This window comes from Thunnus maccoyii, chromosome 7 (assembly GCF_910596095.1).
Source record: "Thunnus maccoyii chromosome 7, fThuMac1.1, whole genome shotgun sequence".
Classification (NCBI taxonomy): domain Eukaryota; kingdom Metazoa; phylum Chordata; class Actinopteri; order Scombriformes; family Scombridae; genus Thunnus; species Thunnus maccoyii.
Window position 1 is genome coordinate 16249533 of NC_056539.1, and position 22221 is coordinate 16271753.

A 22221-nucleotide genomic window follows, 5' to 3' on the forward strand; every position below is an offset into this window, starting at 1 on the left:
ATGTTGAAAAACCCCAGGGACAGATATGGATGTTCGACAGAGCCTTTCCTGCTCCGACAATATGCAGATGTAGTTCATATGGATTGTTTTATATCCTCTGTAGTGGTGGAAGAAGAATTCAGATCCTTTATTTAAGTAAAAGCACCAATACAGCAATATAAAAGTACATACGTATTAGCAGTAAAATGTACAAAGTAGTGGTTTGATCCTTCTGACTGATATATTATTATATGTGACATCATTATATTATTAATACTGAAGCATCAGTGTTAGAGCAGCATGTTACTGTTGTAGCTGCTGGAGGAGGAGCTAGTTTGAACTACTTTATATACAGTTTGCTAGTTTAGTCCAGTAGTTCCCAACCAAGGGGTCGGGTCCCTCCGAAGGGTCACAAGATAAATCTCATGAGATGATTAATGAGAGAGAAAAGAAGAAAAAACAAAGTTCTGATACACAAATCTGTTCTCAGTTTTTGGACTTTTTCTCTAATCTTTGATTTTTGGTGAAATATTGGATCACTTGAACATTTTTTGAGGCAAAACCATGTGAGAAGTTTAGAGGGAAAAATCACTATTTGGTGGAGCTGTCAACAACTCATAGACATCTGAAATGCAACCCGACTACACACTGCTTTTTGTAAAACGTCAAAAGCCCAAAAGGTTGGAAACCACTGGTTACATCTTTAACAATGTGTTGTATTTTAAAAGCTTATTATATTATCTATTGTGTCAAATCTTCATCTGAAAAGTAACTAAAGCCGTGAAATGGAGTAAAAAGTGCAATGTTTCCCTCTGAAATGCAGTGAACTGGACGTATAAAGCAGCATAAAATGGAAATACTCAAGTAAAGCACAAGTACCTCAAAATTGTAGTTCAGTACAATATTTGCGTAAATGTACTTTACTACTATTACTTTCCACCACTGACCCAGTATCCAGAAATGACATTAAAACTATAAACTTTAACACCAGTTAGATTAAGTTTAGCATGTCTAGTTGGAACTAAGCAACATAAAATCCAGAATGACCCAGTTTCTTCATCTATAGTCCAGATACAGGCTCTGGTAACCTCTCCACACGAGTGGATACCAAACTTCTTGGCTTGAGCCACTTTATATTTATATCTATTTAATGTTTTTTTCCTCTTGTCATATGTGTTGGCGTGACTTCTGTAGTTTTCTTGTATCTAATAATAATGTCAAAGAGTCAGTTTACAGGTGAACATCATTTCATAACAGGATGCAGCTGTTATTTTAATATACGTGAGGCTCCATCAATGGTAGTTTTCCTCTGTGCTGCTGCTGCTGATCATCCGTCGTTGTGATATGTAAATGTGTGAAGATTCGCCGGCTGTGATTGGCTGGTGTCCAGAGCTCTGCTGCAACTGATTGGCTGCTGTGAAGAGGTACGTAGGAGCGCGTGGAGAAGAGCACGAGCGTGTCACGCCCCATGCCTGCGTGTGCAGTGACGTAACACGTTGCCCGTTGAATATAAACTGCAGTGCCTCGCACTCACAGTCAATGGAGACCTAAAGAAAGAAACAACGGCTGAGAAAAACTTTAAATTTAATACTTTTTGAAGCGTTTTATTCGTTGGATTTTTAATCTCGCCTTCGATAAAAAAGTACTCTTGAGTATTTCTTCAGCTGACGTTCAGTAGAACTGCCGAGAACAGACGAAAGGATGAAATACATTATAGGAATTGGCGGGTAAGTTGTTTTAAATCAAACAGCTCGTTCTTTGCTAGCTTTTAATGCATATATTAAATCTCTTTATATCTAAAATAACGAAGCGTTGAGTTGGTGAAATTAACAGAAAGTTGAGTGGAGTTACATAGTTAATATGAGACCCAAACAATCCCTCGTGTAACTGTTATGTTGTTGTTTGTGGATGTGTCGTCAGTCAAACAAGCGTTTAGATAAAGTTATTAGTTTTTGTCTTAATAACTAGCTTCTGGTTGATAGTTAACGTCCTTCTGACCACATGTTTTATCAGCAACCCGCCAGAAAGCGGTAACGTTAGAGCCGGACTGCTAAACCGGTTTAAAGCCATGTCCGGTGTGGCGGGACATTTGAAAATTCACCGCCAGACTGATTCAGAAAAGTGGAGGGAGAGTTAACATCAGTGTTGACACAAACTAAAAACAGTTCAAACTTATTAAACTACTTGTGTATAATTTTTAAAATGAGGCAATGACATAATTATTGTTTATTTTAGCTGATTTATGAACATAACAATTTGTTTTATTAGGCGCCATGTGTTATACTAAAACGGTGCAGCTTTAAATTACACCATATTTTATTACATTTTGCAGAGTTTTAGCCATATGTAACATTTTTTGTCATGTCATGTGTATGAAATAAACTTACTAAATATAAAATATAAACAAAGGGCGCCACATAACTGCTGGTTTAAAATTTGCACATCTGATTTCTTTCAAATCAAAATAACTTAGTTTTAAACCATATTCTTAGCTGGCAAACATATTAGTGATGTCCATTGTGTCATTTTTTGCCCTTTTGTTTACAGAGTCACTAATGGTGGGAAAACCACCCTGACAAATAAGTTGATCAAGACGTTGCCCAACTGCTGTGTTGTGCACCAAGATGACTTTTTCAAGGTGAGCTTTAGCAAGTTGAAAGTGAATCAGGTTTATTTTTGATTGTCGTTTTCCTCCTTTTTTCCTTAAATGAACACTGCATGAGCATTGCATGTAAGCACAGTTGTGGTTATTGCCATGAGTAAGTTTACTTCCCGCCCCCTCACTTTGTTCTCCGCAGTAGATATGGAAATGTCCTTGATGTCTATGCAGTAGTTCCTTTATCTGCTTATCTCCTCTTACCGCTTCAGTATTTTTCCACCCCCGCATCCCTTGAATACCTTTTAGCAATTGTCCTTATATACAGATCCCTGATATAGCTGTCTAATGCACTTTGATTCAAACAGTCTTTCTAAAACAATCAAGTTTTCTAATATGGCCAGACATCCATTTTCTCCTTCTTCTCCATTAGAGCTTTTACATTATCTAATGTTTAACAACTCAAGCACTCTACTTTTGTCTGTCACTCGGGTTATTTTCGTGCTTTTCCTTCGTGGTGCATGTTTTCCTCTTTTCTTCTGTGTGTTTCACTCTGGCATGTGAGTGGGATCTGCAAGTGTTCAGATCGCTGTACGGTTGCAGCAATGTTTTATTGGTGACTGTTATTTCAGAAACCCGATCAGATAGAAGTCGGGGAGGACGGCTTTAGACAATGGGATGGTAAGACTTCACTGGAGACTGCCATATTGACTCATTGTTTACCTGATACACATACCCGACCCTTCAATGTAATACACCCCATCCAAAATTACATATCATAGCCTTTCAACACACACACCATTTTATTAACATTAAACTTATAATAACTTCCAGTAATCTGGAAAATCCAACATTCATTTTCCCTTTTTTTTTACATTCTTGGTTTGTGTCCATTCTAATTTTCTATTTCTATCACCTTCCTTTCTGCCAATCTTGCTCTACAGTGATCACAGCTCTGGATATGGAGGCCATGACCAACACGATAAAAGGCTGGATGGAGAACCCAGTCAAGTTCGCCCGTTCACACGGTGTCCCTCTGTCTTCTACCCCCGACGTGGCAAACTCTGATGAGCAGATCCACATCCTGATCGTCGAGGGCTTCCTGCTCTACAATTACTCGTAAGTTATCTTGATTCATAGGGTGCCAGTCTGAAGAAACTGCTCTTATTGGTTTGCTTTCCAGTTTATTTGAACTGTGTTTGGACATTTACTTATTTTGTGGAAGATCATGTGGTGCTTTTTATTAAAACTGGATCCAAATAGAATAAGTAAGCCTTATATAATCCCTTTAATAACACTGAACCTCCAGTCACCACGTGAAGGGGAACAGCCATTTTGTTTCTTGTAAATTCTTAGAAATTCATGACAACAAACATTGGATGGGCGGTGTTATTCAAGTGTCACATGATCATTTCACGCTTACCATTGGTACATACACATGGACTCCTGCAGGCAGATTTGGGAGGGTCCTGCAGTCAGAGATAAGGGTTTCAGCAGAAAGAGGCTGTCTTAGTTGTCCTTACAGCTGGCAGATGAGTACTTTGTGTGCTGGAGATGAATGTCAAGCACACTGCAGAGATGTAGATAAGAGGACTTGCATGACTGTACTTCTGTGTTTTTGGTGTAGCTGAAGACAAAACATCAGTGTCGACCTTGTCCACCCCTTTTTTCATCTCTCCTCTAGGGACCTGCTGGAAGTTTTTGACAAGTCCTATTACATCTCGATTCCCTACGAGGAGTGCAAGAGAAGGAGAAGGTGAGTGGACACAAACAGTGCAGTTATTTTGTTTGTTTTCTTTTTCCGTATACGTTCTCAGACTCACCTTTGGTGTCATAGTTTTTCCCATTTTTCTGTTATGGCAAGTGCAAATTCTCAAACTTTGTTTTTATAATTTTCAGTACAAGACAATACACTGTACCAGACCCTCCCGGCCTGTTTGACGGCCACGTTTGGCCGATGTACCTTAAGCACAGAAGAGAGATGGAGAACAGCGGCTTGCATATCGGTATGTTACAGCTGAGATGCTTTATCCAGTTGGTTTTATGTAGGTGCAGATTTGTCAGATCAGGGTCTAAGTTCACTATTATATCATATTTATTTGGGAAATTCAGTGTAATCTGTTCTGGGGAAATGTTGACCTTTTTTTTTTTTTTTTTTTTTTTTTTTTTTTTTTATACATCTGATCAACTCATCAACTTTTTGTGTGTTGCAGAGTACCTGGATGGTTTGAAATCCAAAGAGCAGATCTACAACAAGGTGTATGAGGACATTCAGAACAGTCTGCTCAATCGTTTATAGGTGAGATGGAAAGAAAACTCTCTGAAACATCTGTTATTCTAGCATGATTACTCACTTCCTTTTTGTGTTTTGTTGTTGGAGAGATGAAAAGTCATGTACTTAATAAAAAAAGTAGATATTTCTTTGTGTATGAAATTATGTGCACAACACTGTCTAACATTATATTCTTCTGTTTTTTGCAGCAGGAAGACTCCTCTTCATCCCTGTACAGATTTTGTAAATAGTCCCGAGGATTCTTTTTTTATGACGTTTTTGTAATTTTATTCTTTTTTTTGTAAATAGAACAAAGCAACATTAACTTATAATTGTCTTTTTATCATCTTCAGATGATCAATATTTTTGTTTTGGCCTAAAAGTGATCGTAGAACTGATTTACTATGTTACAGTTATGACTTGTGCTTGACTTTTTGTCTACCAATCGTTTACTTCTACAAATAAATACATTAGTTGCTGTTTGAGACACAGAACATCAAGCATCTTTGTGTTTTTTGCAGATTACATAATGTGAGTGTTGGATTTTGTGATCTTTGTTATACTGAGCTACATTATTAGCTCACAGATTAGTAGTACCAAAAACATGTTGGTTTTATAATCTTAAATACTGATAACCTTAACTGTTACTGTATGCAGTGGTGTAAAACCAACATAAGCCACCATAGTTGGGTTTGAACTCACTGCAGCTGTTGAATTCATTTTATTTGACAGACAAAATATTTGTTATCTAAACAGACAAATAGCTTTGAGACCGATTTAAATTAACAATTCTTTTGGATAATTAAAGCTGTAATGTGTCAACTACATTAATTAGAATTTATGTCGAGGATTATCAAAAATCTAAGTGGTTGCAAGATAATTAAGAAAATGGAAAAGGAAAAACATGATTTTCCTTCTAGTTTTTACTCATCTGGCCTCTAAAAACTTAAGTAGAGACCATTTTAGAGGCTAACATCACTCTGGTTACTGTAAGTGACCTTGGAGGTCGTGAGTAGACATTGATTGGCTTTAAAGTGGCTCAAACCAAAAAGATTGGTAACTTGTGCAGAGGGAGACCAGAGCCTGTTTTTGGACTATAGATGAAGAAACTGGGCCATTCTGGATTTCATGTAGCTCAGTTTCAACTGGACATGCTAAACTTGATTTAACTGGTGTTAAATTTAATAGTTTTAATGTCATTGTCTGGACACAGAGTCATTGGTGGAAAGTAACTTAGTACATTTACTCAAATACTGTACCAGAGTACAATTCTGATTGATAGTATTTTAATTTTATGCTGCTTTATTTTTTTATTTTTTTACTTCCACTTCACTACATTTCAGAGGGAAATATTGTACTTTCTACTCCACTACATTTATCTGACATCTTTAGTTACTCAGATACACCTTCAGATGAGGATTTGACACAATGGATAATATAACAAACTTATAAAATACAAAATATTGTAAAAGATGAAACCAGTGTTTCCAGCCTTTTTGGCTTTTGACATTTTACAAAAAGCTGTAGTCGGGCTTACGTTCATAAAGCTTCCTGGTACAAAGAGTTGCTCCTAGTAATGAAATTCTTAGAGAGTCCTTAGAATTACAGTGAAGACTAGATCCTGGTAAAGATAACATTTATTCACAAAGCATCTTAGCCCTTAAGAGAGCTCCTATGATGAAAAACTCTTAGGAGAAAATGGCGGAAAGACAAAGAGGAGGGAGAAACATTCCCCAAACGCTGAATGACAGTTCATTAAACACTGCAGATTAAATCATTCAGGGATAATGTTTGTGGTCGATCTCAATAGAGATACGCTCACATGTCGCATCCAATGACCCAATAACTATAACGCCAGAGATGAAAGTGATCACAACACGAAGATATTTGGCAGCTGGAAAAAAAGATTTACATGCCAACCAACACTGCTACTTATAAACTGACCAGCAATCACAGAAACTGATGAAAGCTGAGCCATTTCCACCTGTTAATATCAAATAGATAGAAGTACTATAATGACCAATATGGTAAATAAACATAAGAAAATAAATAACAACTATCAGCATGTGAACAGGCTACTGCACAAGCAGGCCTGTGTTTTCAAACATTTCATAAGCTACTTTTAAAGTTTGTTCATTACATACAATAGTATTTATAATTACACCATGTTTTAATAGGGACTAAATTCTATGATAAGGTCTATCGATTTCACTGTCCATTCTATGCCCATTATCACTAAGAGTGCCTTTCATTTTTCTTTTCCTTTTTTTTTGGATCAACCAATCACACCTTTTAAAAGAATGAATCATACGTAGCAACAGGGTCAACAACACCTCCTCACCAAGGTAAAAGTTGCTCAGAGTTGCTCTGATAATTTTCCTAAATCACCCCTTAACGAGGACTCCTTGTTAGAAATGTTTAGGCTAAGTCAGGAGCTCTCCTGTTTGTGAATACGGCCACAGATGTCTATGAGCTCCACAAAATAGATTTTTCCCTCTAAACTTCTCACATTGTTTCATTTCAACCAAATATCAAAGATTAGAGAAAAAGTCCAAAAACTGAAAACAGTTTTGTGTATCAGAACTTTGTTTTTTCTTCTTTCCTCTTCCATTAATCACCTCACGACCCCTCAGATTTATCTGATGACCCTTTGGAGGGACCCAACCCCTAGGTTGGGAACCACTGGCCTAAACTAGCTAACTTTATATAAAGTAGCCCAAACTAGCTCCTCCTCCAGCAGCTACAACAGTAACATGCTGCTTACACATTGATGCTTCAGTATTAATAATCTAATGTCATATATAATAAAAATGAGTACTTTAACTTTAATACTTTAAGTACATTTTACTGTTAATACTTGTGTACTTTTACTTAAGTAGTTTTCATGCAGGACTTTTACCTGTAATGGAGTATTTTTATATTGCTGTATTGTTACTTTTACTTAAATAAAGGATTCTTCTTCCACCACTACAGAGGATATAAAACAATCCATATGAACTACATCCACATATTGTCGGAGCAGGAAAGGCTCTGTCGAACATCCATATCTGTCCCTGGGGTTTTTCAATATTAGCTCTGAAATAACTGACCTGCCTCGCCACAAGTAGATGCCTGAGTAGGTCACAGACTAACCATGAGATTTAGGCCATTAGCGCTGGATTTAAGGCGCATGAGGCCCCACGTCACGTGCTGATATCACCTATGTTTCCACATGTAAAAATAGGCCACAATAATTTCTCGTTTCCCCCCTGAGAGGGAATATAGTAGTAGCAGAGCAGTCAGTGTGAACTTCAGCTTATCATACCACTGCTAAATAAAGACCAAGGTCAGGTAGGTGCATGTATTTTAGGGAACCACATTTCAAAAGTGGATTGAAAACCAACAGTTCTTTCATTAGTCGGCTTTCATGTGTGTTGGGGTTTTCCTCTCAGGTATGTGACTGCTCAGTGAGCCGGCAGAAGTTATTTGGGTCATTTTGAGTCCCAGTTGAGGAATAATAAAGTTAGAAATGATCAAACGGCAACATTTAACTTCAGGAACCCGTCAGTGTTTTAAATGCTGGAAGAGCATCTGATGGTAACACTTTAAGTCCCCTAATTCAGCATTTATAAGCAGTATATAAACAATTAAACATTTCATAACACTAATATAGGTGGCAGATATTTATTAATGTATAAACAGATTCAGTTAGTAGATAGTAAAACATTGTAAAAATGTAAAATATGTCTTCATAAGACAAATACTGTTCATTTTATTACTAAACTACATTGTGTTGTTATTGTGTGTCATAAACTATTAAAAGTATGAGCACATTTTCCTCTATGTGGAGAGCTAATCTTCCTCAGCCTCACATTCATAAAGGTTTCTGATAAACCCCATTAAACCCATGTTTCATTAACACCTATTACAGTAACAACCGGTCTTTCAGCTCCTCAATGACATCAGCTGCAAGTGTACGTAATCTATCATGTGTGTGTCTTGTGGAAGTGAAGTGACAAGGTGATTGTTGTGACGCTCTAACAGGTGGATGTGGATGAAACCACACTGGCCTGGACTCCCAGTGCTAAAAATGACATCAGTGTGTGTCGGCTGTGGAGGCATGCACTCAGGTGGATCTGTTCACCGAAGACAAACAAGAGAAAAGATGATAAGATTTCTGTTTCAAAGCACTTTCTACAAACATATCATCAAAATGTTTACAACAACAGATGCACATGTCAACTAATGCACATTTCACCACAAAAACAGTGGCCACGTTACCCTTGAGCTGCCTTACGGTGAAAACAAATCCAGTCTAGACATTTTCCTGGACAAACCTGACCTCATTACTCCACAGCTCAGGTGAACCATGTGACTGAAACATGTCCGTCACCAGTGGGGCCTTTCTGACGTCAGTTATATATCAGGTACACACACACACAATTCTGCCCAAGAGCAGAGTGTAACTGCAGCATGTTGAGGCTAAATACACGTCATGGAGAGATGAACTATCAAGGTTACGCTGAGCATGTAGACTGCTTTCTCTTTTTAATGATGTATGTATGCACATACAGTACATTATTGTGTTAGTTTGTGTGCATGTCAGGAATCAAACCATCCTTACTTTTATCTCTTAAATGCCTTTTTGGAATAGAGGACTGTGATGAATGGCTTCTTCACATGGTTACAATAATTTAACATGTGCATGAGGTCAATCAACGTTGCTCTGAAACATTACATAATGGTTTGGATGAAATGTCACAGCACAATGTACAAATTGCTTTCCACCACATCTCATGGCCTTCCTCAGCAAATGGAGACGTGGTTGTTGGAGTTTGATGTGGTTGAAAGCTGCAGAAACAAAAAGGTAAATTGGATTTTTGTCAAGCTGTTTAAAAGGTCAAAAAATTTACCTTCAGTCTTTTAGTTGACTTTATATTGAAGTTTTAAATTTGGATAAATGAGTAAGTGACATTTGAATTGGATTCACAATTGGATTCTAAACTTGCGTCATGGGACACTGAGGTTTATTACCTGCATGGAAAAACTGTCACTCACTGTTGTCACATTTAAACTTTAGTTTATCATCCACATGTTCACATTCAGAACCAGAGGTGGAATGTCACCACTGGGGATTAAGAGTTTACATACCAAACTTATGACCCGTTCATGAAATATTGTCACCATTGTTGGTACGAGGTAACAAAGCAAACAGGAGGAGGATCCAAATGCAGACACCAGTGCAGGACAGGTTGAATGAAAGAGGCTTTAATAAGTGAATGCTGAAAAAACAGGTTAACAGGTCAGCAATGAAAAGGTAGTCCAAACAGGCAAACGTGTCCAGAGGGCAAAGCGGGCAGGTCAGAACCACTTGGAGGTAAAGGCAGGAACAGGAGGCTGGAACGCAAGTATACAACAAAGCAACATTGGTGATCTGGTGGCAAATGGACCAATATTTAAGCTTCTGGGACTTATGAGGTAATGAGCAGCAGGTGAAGATAACTGGGGAGTGGCAACAGGTGAGCAGGTAGGTGTGGGAATAAGGCAAGAAAGTCCAGGAGCATCTGGTGGACAGGAATGAGATCTGCAAAAAGGGTTGCAGATTTGAGGAACATAAAATAAGGCAAAACAAGTTTTGGAAAATGAATAGACTTCAATGGAAGTATTTCATTCTGTTTTCAGCATGTCTCTGCCCTCTGAGACTCTGTCTGTCCAACAAGATCAACACTTGACAACCTGATACAACAGAAGATATCTTTTCAACTATCTTACAGTCTTTTTAGTGCCAAAGTCCCTCTTTTTGTTACTATACTTCCACCACAGCTCAGCAGGAAAACACTGATGCTAAAAAGACTAAAAATGTGGCAGATATCCACTTGATATGACTAACTCAGACTGCTGAAGCCTCATATAAGCTTCAGAAAAACGTTTATATGCGTTTTGTGACTGTGTGGACACACTGTGGATTTTGTTCCCGATCACTTACATTGAAAGCGCATTTGAATGATCTTTTAATATCTGGTATGAACAGGAGGAATGATAACAGCAAGGAAAACCTCTTTCACTGTTCATATGAGCTGACCTGACTGTTGTTTTAAGACAGACTTGAACAGTTGTGAGCCTATCCTTAAAGTACAGTACGTGAGTCAGTGTGTTTTCATGCACATTACTATCCAGGTTATGATCCAGTATTTTGGAGCATCATGGTTTCATGTTACACATGTAAACACTTTTTCTTGGTTTCAGAAACCTGGATTTGGATTTTTTTTTTATTTTGGCTTTGAGAAACCTGGATATGCAAGCTGGACTAGTCTGATAGAAACCAGGATACTGCAGCATGTAAACACTTCATCCAGGTTTCTGGTCATTTTCTGCCATATTTGTAGGTGCATCATCAACTCAAGGTTCATCGTAGTTAGTCAGTAAAACAAGTAATATGATGGGAAATGATGTAATGACAGTCAACACACTGAAATAAAGAGAAAGCTGTGGAAGCTGTTATGTATTCAGGTTTCAGGAATATGAATAACCAACTTTCTCATGTTCCATGTAAACGCCACATCCTTCATATGATCCAAACCAGGATAAGACTCAAAACCAGAATATTCGTGCACATGTAAACTGACTCGATGTATTTTTATTACATCTCATCTGGTAATTTTTCACAAACAGACCTCCAGTAAAATAGTTCTGCCTCTTTAACCTCCAAAGCGGTTTTTAAGGAAACTAAAGCCAGTGTTCATTGATGGTATCAGGTCCCGCATGTGTGACGTTAGAGCCAGAGGAGGTGGTGGTTTAAATCATGTGTGTCAACAAGTTAGGAGACGGAGGTGTGGCACCGACTGAGAAACCTTAAGTGCTTACACTGAGAGACCAGCAGACATACTGAAGGAATGACAGTCATCCAGTTAAAGCTTGTCTGAGCCAACTAGACCTGGCCTGCCTGGACCCCGTGATCAAACACACACACACACACACACACACACACACACACACACGCACTTCCCTACTCCTGTTTCTCACACTCACTCATGGATTTATACTCACACAGATTGCTGAAAGGCTCTGAGTGCCTGCCACGGTGTGTGGATATATTTAGCGAGAGGTTCTTGTGGTGTTGCTGCAGGAGCAGATATGAGAGGTTTAATACACTCTGACCTCCTCTAATCCTCATTGTGCTGGCCGTATTCGTCACTATGCCCTCGGGACTGGCACCATGCTCCTGACCACCAGTCTGCCTGCACGTCCTTACAGACACAAATGCTGTTGCAGAGGATGAGTGGAGCAAAAGAGGGTGAAAGGTTTTTCCTTCGCACTCACTGTAAGACAATCTGCAGCGTCTTTATTATGTGTGCAAACAGTGAAAGTGAAGGTGGAGACAACTTCATGGAAATCTACCACAAATGCCTGACAGTTGCTGTTTGCTGTGGGATACAAGAATGAGATCTGCAAAAAAAAGTTTGCAGATTTGATCAAAATACAATAAGACAATACAAGTTTTGGAAAATTAATAGACCTCAATGGAAGTATTTTATTTTGCTTTCAGCATGTTTCTGCCCTCCGTCACTCTGTCTGTCCTAAAAGATCAATATTTTCATCCTGATACAACAGTCATGTCAGTGGTGCCTTTACTGACCTGTCACCCAGTAAGATTATGAGTAATAAATAAACAACTGTCATGTCTCACCACCAAACATGACTCAGAGTCTTTACATTTCAACAATCAAGACCTTGAAAAGTCTGTAGAGGAGATATCATGATGGAAAAACATCAACCAACAACCCAGATCCAGGCATTATCTTCATGTTACTGCTTTACAACATTAACTACGTTATTGTTATTGTATTTATTTATCCATTTATGCCAGATTTAGCTTCAAGCTAATTTTCATCTGCTGTCCCTTACAATTAAAACATCTAACAGCACAATAACAAACAGCACAAAGCAAAAAACACACAGGATACACTACACAAAATACAAAGCCACACACAACAGCACATCACCTACACCCACAATGTCAACCAGGAATAAACAACGCAAGCATGTCAAACCAAAAACAAGATTATTTTGAGAAGACAATGAGATCAAATCCAGACTCAGTGGATTTGATCTTATGGTCTTCTCAAATAAAATAAAATAAAATAAATCAAATAATTCGTTATTATAAATCCAAAGCGGATCCCTTTAAATCAGGAGCTCATACAGTCCAATTGTATAAACAAAACATGGGATTCATACAGTTTAAATATCCCAAACTAGACTGATGTTAGACCCAAACTGCATGGTTAGATATGTCTACCATAAGATGTAAAGAGCTCCCTGATATGTCACATATATTACACATACCGTATACATTTGGAAACAAGTTTAAAAAGAGTTTAGGTCGCATATGAATATGTAATTTCTAGCAGACAGTGTTGCATATAAGCCATGAAGGATGTGAAGGCCTTTAAACATGCAGCAGTGATAAAGGGCTATAAATATAAATTTAACCTGGGTTTGAAGAGTGTCACACAGCCTATGTTAAGACATGACGTGCAGACATCTTTGGGGAGATAAGACTGGTATTGTGTATCTTAATTACAAGTTCACACAGGTTTTACCCTTCAGAGAATCATGAATACAAGTTATTTTTAACTACAGCGAGAAGTTTATCAGTTTATCTTTAATTCTAAATTACTGAGCAGAACTTTCTAGTCACTTCTCATCTTTGTCTTATCTCTATTCATATTCAGAGCTATAGAAAAACGAGCTGTGACGTGGTGACACCTGCAAAAGTCACGAGTCCTTGGTAAAAAATAGCTCTGACTTTCTGTAAGCCTTCACTGCCATCATGTGGTGAATAAGTCGACCTTGCTTCAGTGTGTTAATGAAGCAGGTTGAATGGAGGCCAGGATGGTCCTATACTGTATGTTACCGACACCACCTACTGTATCTGTAGTGTATGAGCCAAGATATTGATATTAACGTGGCCTCATTTCTTTCCAGAAAACACTGCTCATTGTGCCTCCCTTCTGGTCAATGATGCACTTTCAGTTTATGTAAAAAAACAGAGGCCACACTGAAGTGCACTTCTATGGGTATTTTCTATTGAAGAATAGCCTGTAAATGTAATCATGCCTTTAAGGAATCACGTATAACCACTAGAACTATGATTGTTGAATTAAATAAGCGTCAGGACGCACTGAGTGTCATAAAGGAACATTTGAAACAATCTCATAGTGGTGAAAAGGCCGCTATTTCTCACCTTGAGGATTTAATTTTAGTCAGTTGAGTTTCTGGTGTGAAGCCCATCCCGTTAATGGTGGTGAAATGGTTAAATTGTGACAAGACAGAGTGAGTAGTGCTCCTTGCTCTACTTGGGAGGATAAAAGCTTTTTTTTTCTGCGAGAAACTCACATTACAGACACTTGAAGACGTCTCAACACAAACTCTCTCTGTCTTGATGCTGTGCGTAACTGCGTGACGGAGTCAAGTGTTCAAAACAGCAACTCATCACCCAGATCAAATTCACATGTTCATCGTTAATGGTCTCAGGAGCCTCTCTGGAACCCTTCAGATAAAGAAAACAACAATTTGAGCAATGGAGAAGTTTGCGTTTTTATTAATTTGCCTTCTTGATGTTCTGGTGTGTTTTGGTACCGGACAGCAACATTTACGGACACGTGAGGGACCGTGGAGACACCGGATTCAGTGGGAGAATAACGGTCAGGTGTACAGTTTACTGAGCACGGGGACTCAATATCGCTCACCCACGCAGACCAGAAGACGCCCTCAGCTCTTATTGACAACAAAAAACCATTTTAACCGACCTCACCCTCCTGTTGCGCTCAGTAGATCCACAAGAACCAGATCTGGAGACCTCGAGGAGGCAGCCGGAGTTCACTCCAAACGTAACGACCTCAGACAAATGGATGCGTTGTCTCTTGGTGCTGAAGCAGGTCAGTATTTGCTCCCCTCTGGACGACCCGGGACACACAATCAGTCCCCACCGCGAACCGCAACCACTGCAGATACTGTCGCCAGCGCCCCCGCTTCCCCCACCATGCAGGAGTTCTCCGGCAGCGGAATCCCAAGAGGAGGCCGGAGCACACCTGGAGATGTCACTGGAGCACAACAAACCACTGAGGCACCGGTAAGATCTCCGGACTTTACGCACGGCGGAGGCGGCCGGACAAGACCAGAGAACTGGGATTCAACACCCCGGTCACCTGCCACAACTGGATTGGTCACCATGGCCGAGGATGCGGGGAATGGACGTCCCATCCCGCAGCAAACCAGTTTGGGAGACGCTCGCAGACCTTACAGAGCGAATTCATTAACCAGAGCCACACCAAGGACAAATCCCACAGCGCTGTCCAGTAACGCGGTAGAAGTACACTTTCCTCGTCCAAGGCCGGATACAACATGGACGGAGACGAGTGACCCACGGAATCCACATAGTATTCATCACAGGAACTCAGTTTTCTATGAAGTTTACCCGCCCGACCGCAGGAACAGGGTCCCTTCGCGCCCTCCGCCAGGGACTGGCTACGGCACCAGGTTCTTCCACAATGGTACGGCAGACAAGAGAGATTAAAACTTGAGCTAAAGTGTAACTTAAATTAAAGTGTATGAAAAGTAGTCAGCCTAACACAAAAAGTTTGGACGTTATAAAAAATATTTCTTAAATGTTAACACCCTAAACCATTTGAATAATCTAAATAATCAGCACGCCTCATCAATCACGACTCGTTTATAGTTGAAACGCTGCGTAAAGCTACATACTAGATGCCCTGTGCCCGTTTTAATGTTCAAAATTTAATTCTCTTTTTTTCTAACACACATTTAAATGCATTTTTAATGATAGTGAGAGTTAATGCTCCCCTCTGACAAAAGTAATGTCTCATTTATGAGAAGCTCTGAGCAAAATTTAAATTAAATGTTTGATTGATAGACTGGGAACAAGTCATTAGTAGTTAGTCAGCAGTGGTGGGGAAATTATCTCTATAATTTATGGCAGTGTAAGTATCCAAGTTCTCTATTCAATAATCTGTTCAAGTAGATGCATATTATACATGTTTGATATCAAAAGCACTCATGTATCTAAAGTAAAATTAGGGTTGTTGTTATTAATTATCTTTTAGTATTATTTTCTACATTTGTATATCAAATCAGGAGATAGATGTAGATCTCTTACTATAGATACAGGTAAGATACATGTTCTGATGATAACAATGATACATTTCTGTTGATTATACCACATTGTTATGTTTAATACTCCCATTTCAGTGGAGAGTAGAACTGAAAAGCTTCCACCTCTTCTCCACTGTAGATTAAAGACTCATTTAACTGATTAAAACCCAAATTTTACAAAACTTTTAACCAAAAGTAAATGACCCTACATTTATGACTGAGTCCTTTTGTGTATGAACCTTGTTGATTGATCTTCTCTGCAGGTCTCCCAGACCTGGTTCCTGACCCTTACTACATCCAGGCTGCCTCTTACATCCAGAGAGCGCAGATGTACTCACTCCGCTGTGCGGGTGAGGAGAACTGTCTGTCCAGGTGCACTTTTTTTATTTATCATTACACTGCATAAATCTGCCAGTCAAGTAGGACTGATTAATTAATCAGAGAAAAAGATTTCTGTAAGTAAATAATTTAATCTTTCCTCTTATACAGTGCACTTTGTCTTTGGTATGAGTGAATTTTTATAACTCAGCAGCTCCTCTAGACCAGTAGTTCTCAACTTTTTGGTGTCAAGGACCCCAAATTGATACACATCAGGCAGTGGACCCGTCTTTAATAGTCTTTAATAAATGTAGTCTTAGTCCATCTGATAAGATTTAATTATTCAATAACTGTCTAGACTGTAGATTGGCAGATTAACAGTGAAACCTATGAACAGAATAGTAATTCTTATACATTCTCTCATTGGACTAACTTCTAGTCAATGAAATAATAGTTAAATATTCCCCATTTCTCTGCGGACCCCCTGGAAACCCCTCAAGGACCCCTGGGGGTCCCTGGACCCAAGGTTGAGACCCGCTGCTCTAGACAACTTTAAACACAAAAATCAATGGGGTACACATGTGTAAATAAAGAAAAAAATATAATGATAACTGTTGAGGATTCCTTTGAGGCTGCCACATTAGGATGTGTGCTGGCCTGAGTCCTGTTTGGAAGTTACAGTTGAGTGACAGAGCCGCTGGACTCAAACCTGGCAACCACTTGAGGTTCTCTCCTCTGATCTGAGCAACCACTTTGCCAAGTAAAATAAGCTTTGAAATGAAAAGCAAAGGATTCCGTAGGTGAATGCAAAAACCTCCTGAGGCAAGACCAGAAACCACCTCTGTCACTTCAACAGTAAATCATAAAATTATGTCACCTGGTCAGTGAGAAGAAGATGAGGTTCAGTGTGCAGTAAAATATGAAGAATATGTTAATTATAATGTGACATAAAGATGCCACAAACAAATAATGATATTAGAGAGTCACAGCTATAAACTCTTTTATAGGTTTTCTCTCTGTCAGCTCATAGTAAAGATGCTTAAGTTAAACTTGACTGTCATTTCTCTTCCCTCCAGGTCTGCATACCATCCAAGTGTGAGAGATCTGGACTACAGAGTCCTGCTGCGGTTCCCACAGCGTGTCAAGAACCAAGGAACAGCAGACTTCCTTCCAGTGAAGCCCAGACATGAGTGGGAATGGCACAGCTGTCATCAGTGAGTTCACTGTTACATACATATATATAAACACACCACAGAGTCCCTGTACAGCGTTGTAGACTTACCTGGAGTCCCAGGTTTTACTGCAACAGACAGGTGATCATAATTCATGTAGTTTAATGATTTAGTTTTGTCCAGTGTTCGTCTACTTTTGCTTATTATTCTTTGTTTTATTAGGATCCATATTAGCAGTCAGTCCTCACAAAGAGAAATCAAATGTAAAGCAAAGTCAAAATGTGAATAAAATAATAAAGTGAAAACAAATCTACAAGGAAATCAAACATTTACACACAGCAATGAGAAACACTAACTCACACTACAGTTTTGTTGACAGTCTTTCACTTATTCGTTAACTCTTCAGTGTCTTTTTTTAATCATATTTATCAATTGCGAGCCTGAGCTTGTAGTAGCTTATTCCACTTGAATATGTCTCTTAAATTGAGTCACTGCTCGTCACCTTTCCAGTGAAATAAGTATGGCTGTCTTTAATCCTTCCTTAATCCACCTGCAAATAATGAAAGATATTTAGGAGATAAATAATTTCTGAAGAACTCATCCTATATTTTATTATTGAAGAGTCTGTCAAGCATCCCTGCTTTGTGTATTTTGTTGGTACTGATGAGCTTATGATGATTATATATATATTTCTTTCTTCTCTCTGTCCTCAGGCACTACCACAGTATGGAGGCTTTTAGTAACTATGACCTGCTGGACGTCTCCACTGGACAGAAGGTGGCTGAGGGACACAAGGCCAGTTTCTGTCTGGAGGACACATCATGTGACCCGGGGGTACGACGGCGCTTCGCCTGCACTGCCCACACACAGGTTGGTCTGTTTGGTTTATTTATGTCCTTTGAACCAACCAACCGTCCTTCCATGTTTGTTTGGTTGTTTGATTTGTTAAATGTGGAATGAATTTATGCCATGGATACATTTTAAATACAGATTCATTCTTTAAGTCATCAGATGATAAAATTGGCTTTCCCTCAGGGGCTTGGTCCTGGTTGCTATGATACGTATCATGCCAACATCGACTGTCAGTGGATTGACATCACTGACGTACCGCCAGGAAACTACATACTCAAGGTGGGAGTTTAGAGCTGATTAATGAATCGGACAAGATATATAAGCAGCTGATTAATGATGAGACAACAGCACTTTTTCATACAACTGAAGTCAAATTGAATTTAAAAGAACTGAGTAGCAGTGAGCAACGCTGCAATTTATTTATTTAGACTCATGTCTTTTCCATATTTCTCAGGTGACAGTGAACCCCTCTCAGCTTGTCCAGGAGTCAGATTTCTCCAATAATGAGGTGCGGTGCGACATTAGATACACAGGAAGCTACGTACAAGCAAGAAACTGCAGGATCCATGTGTAAGTCGAACTCATTAGTCGTATCACTCCTTAAAAACTGAAAAACTAAAAACAGAAACAAAAAGAAGAGCTCATCACTGATGTTTGTTCTTTGTTTCACAGAAGCTGACCTGACCGAAGAGAATAAATAAGTCAATCATTTCTTGCTAACTGCAGCTAAATGAATCCTTTTGTATTTATGATATATTGTAGCTACAGCCAGGCTGGACTAGATGTTAAGTTATCTTAAGTTATCAATGGATTTTTAAGCAATGCATGGCTGTACTATTGGCTGTATGTGTGCTGTAACCTTGAGGAAAACTTGTCATCATAAATAACAATGTAAAAAAAAAAAGTCTTAAACAAGCTGTTTTAAATCCCTTCAATCAGATTGCACAACTGAAATGGTGCTTATTTCACAGAAAACAGTGGCGCTCTTCTCCCCTGAAATTTATTTGCATTTTGCCTTGGCAGAGAAAATATACCTACTTTTGACAAAATATGTATCAAAGTGAACAATGTATGACGCCTTTTAAAATATAAAGAACAGATACTCATGTATGTGTTTCTTGTAATGTTGCATGCATGATTTAATGCATTTTTACATATTACCCGAGCACAAATTTTTAGTCTGTTCTTTTACATTTAAGTGAAAGTGTATTTGAATGTTCTGAATTTTTATTATATTTTTTAATAAAGGAGTTTTTGAATTTCTGGAAACAAAAGAACCATTGAAGACTGTTTCTTAGCTTTTTCTCTTAACATCCTCGTGATCAAAAATGACGTGGTAACGTGAGCAAATATTTAACAACATGAAGTCATTCCACACAGTCTGCCTGTTTTATATATATACGTATGAACTGAGCTGAGGGCCATAAGTGTGCCGAGTGGTAAATTTCTTAAATGCTTTTGGAATAACACACCTCGGAGAAATATCTGAAAGGATTCCACTTAGCAAAAGAAACACGGCTTCACACCAGGAGCCTGTTGCTGTGCGTGTCTGTCATGTTGTGTTACAGGAGGTGAGTGAGAAAACATTTATTCACCTGGCAATAACTCCGTGTGAGGTGTCGAGGAATGTCTCGCTCTGTTTGCACTTTGTCACCAGATTTATTAAGAACACTGTCTGACTGGTGAGTGGAAATGTATAAATAATCACCACAACTATTCTTAACACAAGTCATGCTTTTTGCTCTTTTTTTAACAGAAGTCTTTCCAGTCCAGCACAAATATACGACCGCATAGTCTTATAATGTCAAATTTATAGCATAAAGGTAAGAAGTTTTAAGGCTTTGGACTCTCGCTTCTTACTTTTCTCTTACTCTGTATAAGACGATAGCTCCCATCATTCTGTATGAAACTGAGAAACGCTTCTATTCGAGTTAACTTTTGTCGTTGACGAGGTGGAAATAAAACAATTTGACCTGAGAGATCTGTGGCTCAACAGGAACCTTTTTTGTGGTCTTTCCACTTCATGAAGTGGAAGATAATCGGCAACTTTCATGCACGACACAACAAAGAAACAATTTCAGGATGTTTATGAGATGAAAACGCAGGGAGGTGGAAGCTGAAGTCATGGAGCTTGTTCTCTCAAACACTTTAAAGCATCTATTACTGTTCTTGACTTGCTCAACTGACTCACTTAACTACAGATATGTAGGCAGCATGAACTGTGGGTTTCTCAGTTGCTGTGTAAGTTTGTGCTTGTTTGCTGGGAAAGGTTCTTAGTGTTGATGATTTACACCTCTTATTTCACACAAATTAGGGACAGAAGGAGCGTTGAACAAATTGTCAAAGGTTTCGAGGCTGTAAAAGATGTGAAAGTGTCAGAGATGAGGAAAAATCTCTCTTAAACACATACACCACATAAATCCACATCACACTGGGCTTGAACCCATTTCAAAAAAACCCCAGATTTCACTCATCCTCTTATCCAAACATGGCTTTTCTGTCGAGCCCAAACCATCTTTGGTCAGAGAGCCCTCGAGGTGAGCCACTGATGTGAATTTGAGTGTGACAGAGGGTCAGGGCAGAGCCTCCTCCGCCACTCCAGGTGCTGTTTGCTCAGGGCAGGCCGACGTGCTAAGCCTGCAGGGCGTGCAGGATGGGCAGAGCTGCACCCGCTGGAGATGGCAGGGAGGAGAGAAATTCCACAGATCTGCAGATGGCCAGGAAAACCTGACTGCAAACTGCTGACATAAGCAGCACCCCGTCTAAACCATCCTTATCTTGAGCTCAGTGTCTGTGAGGCTGTGCCCAGAGGCCTGAATGAGACTCTCAGTCAACAAGTGTCAGAGCCAACAGGCGAGACTGCAGTGACACATGATGGCGGTCAGTTTGTTCCTCGTCCTGCACAACTGTCAATACTGACCCGTTAAACCTTTATTCTCCTGATGTTCCAATTAAATGTGCCTTTGAATAGATTTTTTATATATCTTCTCACATAGTAATCCAATTATTCTGTATCTTCTTGTTTTACCACTTCACCTAAACTATATTACAATTATATTAAAGCTGCATTCGTGGCCATTTGGGGGCAGCGGAACAAACTGAAAACACAATATTGACATAATATCACCTTATAAAGTTACTATAATGATTATGTTAACAAAAAAAATCTGTTTACACATCCAGCAGGCACAGTGTGACATTAATATTCATTTGGAGTCATGTTTATGTCCATGTGGAGAATGTCAGTCCAATATTAACTCTGCTTTTTAGCTCTGTTTTGGTCTCCACCACCTCCTGAGGGAAATATCTGCTCTTTAGTGGTGAAATGCACCACTGTGTTCACCAGCTAGTTGCTAATTTTGTCTGTCTGTTTGTTTGCTGCTGGACAAATAGTGCACCGTGGGTTTTTAGAGCTTTTTCACTGCTCTCCTCAGAGTCTGTAAACGGGGTTGATGAGAGTTTGTGGGCTGGAAAATCAAAACAGTTCGCTTAGACAGGCTAAAATGTGTCGTAGAGCTGAAGGGAACTGCACAGTCGAGAGTGTGTGGGTTTCTCACTATGAGTGACCTTTTTCATCTACACATCGTCATTTGATCCATTGTTAATATAAAAATATTGATACTGTATGGTTTGTTTTATGGTTATAGCATTTCATTGCATTTTAGACATTTTTTGTGTCAAATATTTTACTTTATGCATTTTATATTAGTGGAAACTTTAATTTATGGTCTTGCTGAAGAGTCACTGGGGATGAGGAGGTTAATCCAACTCAGACAGTGTAATAAACATTATGCCTGTGTTGATATAAATCAGCATTGTTTCAGGTAGGTATGAACTCTTAATATCAGTTCAATCATCATTTCTCATCTGTGACAAAT

The 22221-nt window shown here is 38.9% G+C and overlaps 2 protein-coding genes across 4 annotated transcripts; both read left to right on the forward strand.

The window, feature by feature from the left end:
* The first annotated feature begins 1486 nt into the window (after window positions 1–1486).
* Window positions 1487–5341, forward strand: LOC121900393 (muscle-specific beta 1 integrin binding protein). Of its 3 annotated transcripts, none has more exons than XM_042416692.1 (8): window positions 1487–1706; window positions 2527–2617; window positions 3208–3256; window positions 3520–3694; window positions 4260–4331; window positions 4475–4581; window positions 4789–4874; window positions 5060–5341. In XM_042416692.1, the coding sequence occupies exons 1-7, from the start codon at window positions 1681–1683 to the stop codon at window positions 4872–4874; spliced, it is 606 nt and encodes a 201-aa protein (XP_042272626.1). In that variant the 5' UTR covers window positions 1487–1680; the 3' UTR covers window positions 5060–5341. The 3 variants fall into 3 exon arrangements, with proteins under 3 accessions (XP_042272626.1, XP_042272625.1, XP_042272627.1); XM_042416691.1 differs by having other exon boundaries at window positions 1489–1706; window positions 5057–5341; XM_042416693.1 differs by lacking the exons at window positions 1487–1706; window positions 3208–3256 and having other exon boundaries at window positions 2532–2617; window positions 5057–5341.
* An 8382-nt stretch (window positions 5342–13723) lies between these two features.
* loxl5a (lysyl oxidase-like 5a) lies at window positions 13724–19502 on the forward strand. The gene is made up of 7 exons (XM_042417171.1): window positions 13724–15382; window positions 16265–16373; window positions 17396–17533; window positions 18205–18361; window positions 18527–18622; window positions 18798–18913; window positions 19016–19502. Exons 1-7 carry the CDS (start codon window positions 14410–14412, stop codon window positions 19020–19022), a joined length of 1596 nt encoding a protein of 531 aa, XP_042273105.1. The 5' UTR covers window positions 13724–14409; the 3' UTR covers window positions 19023–19502.
* Window positions 19503–22221: the final 2719 nt, after the last annotated feature.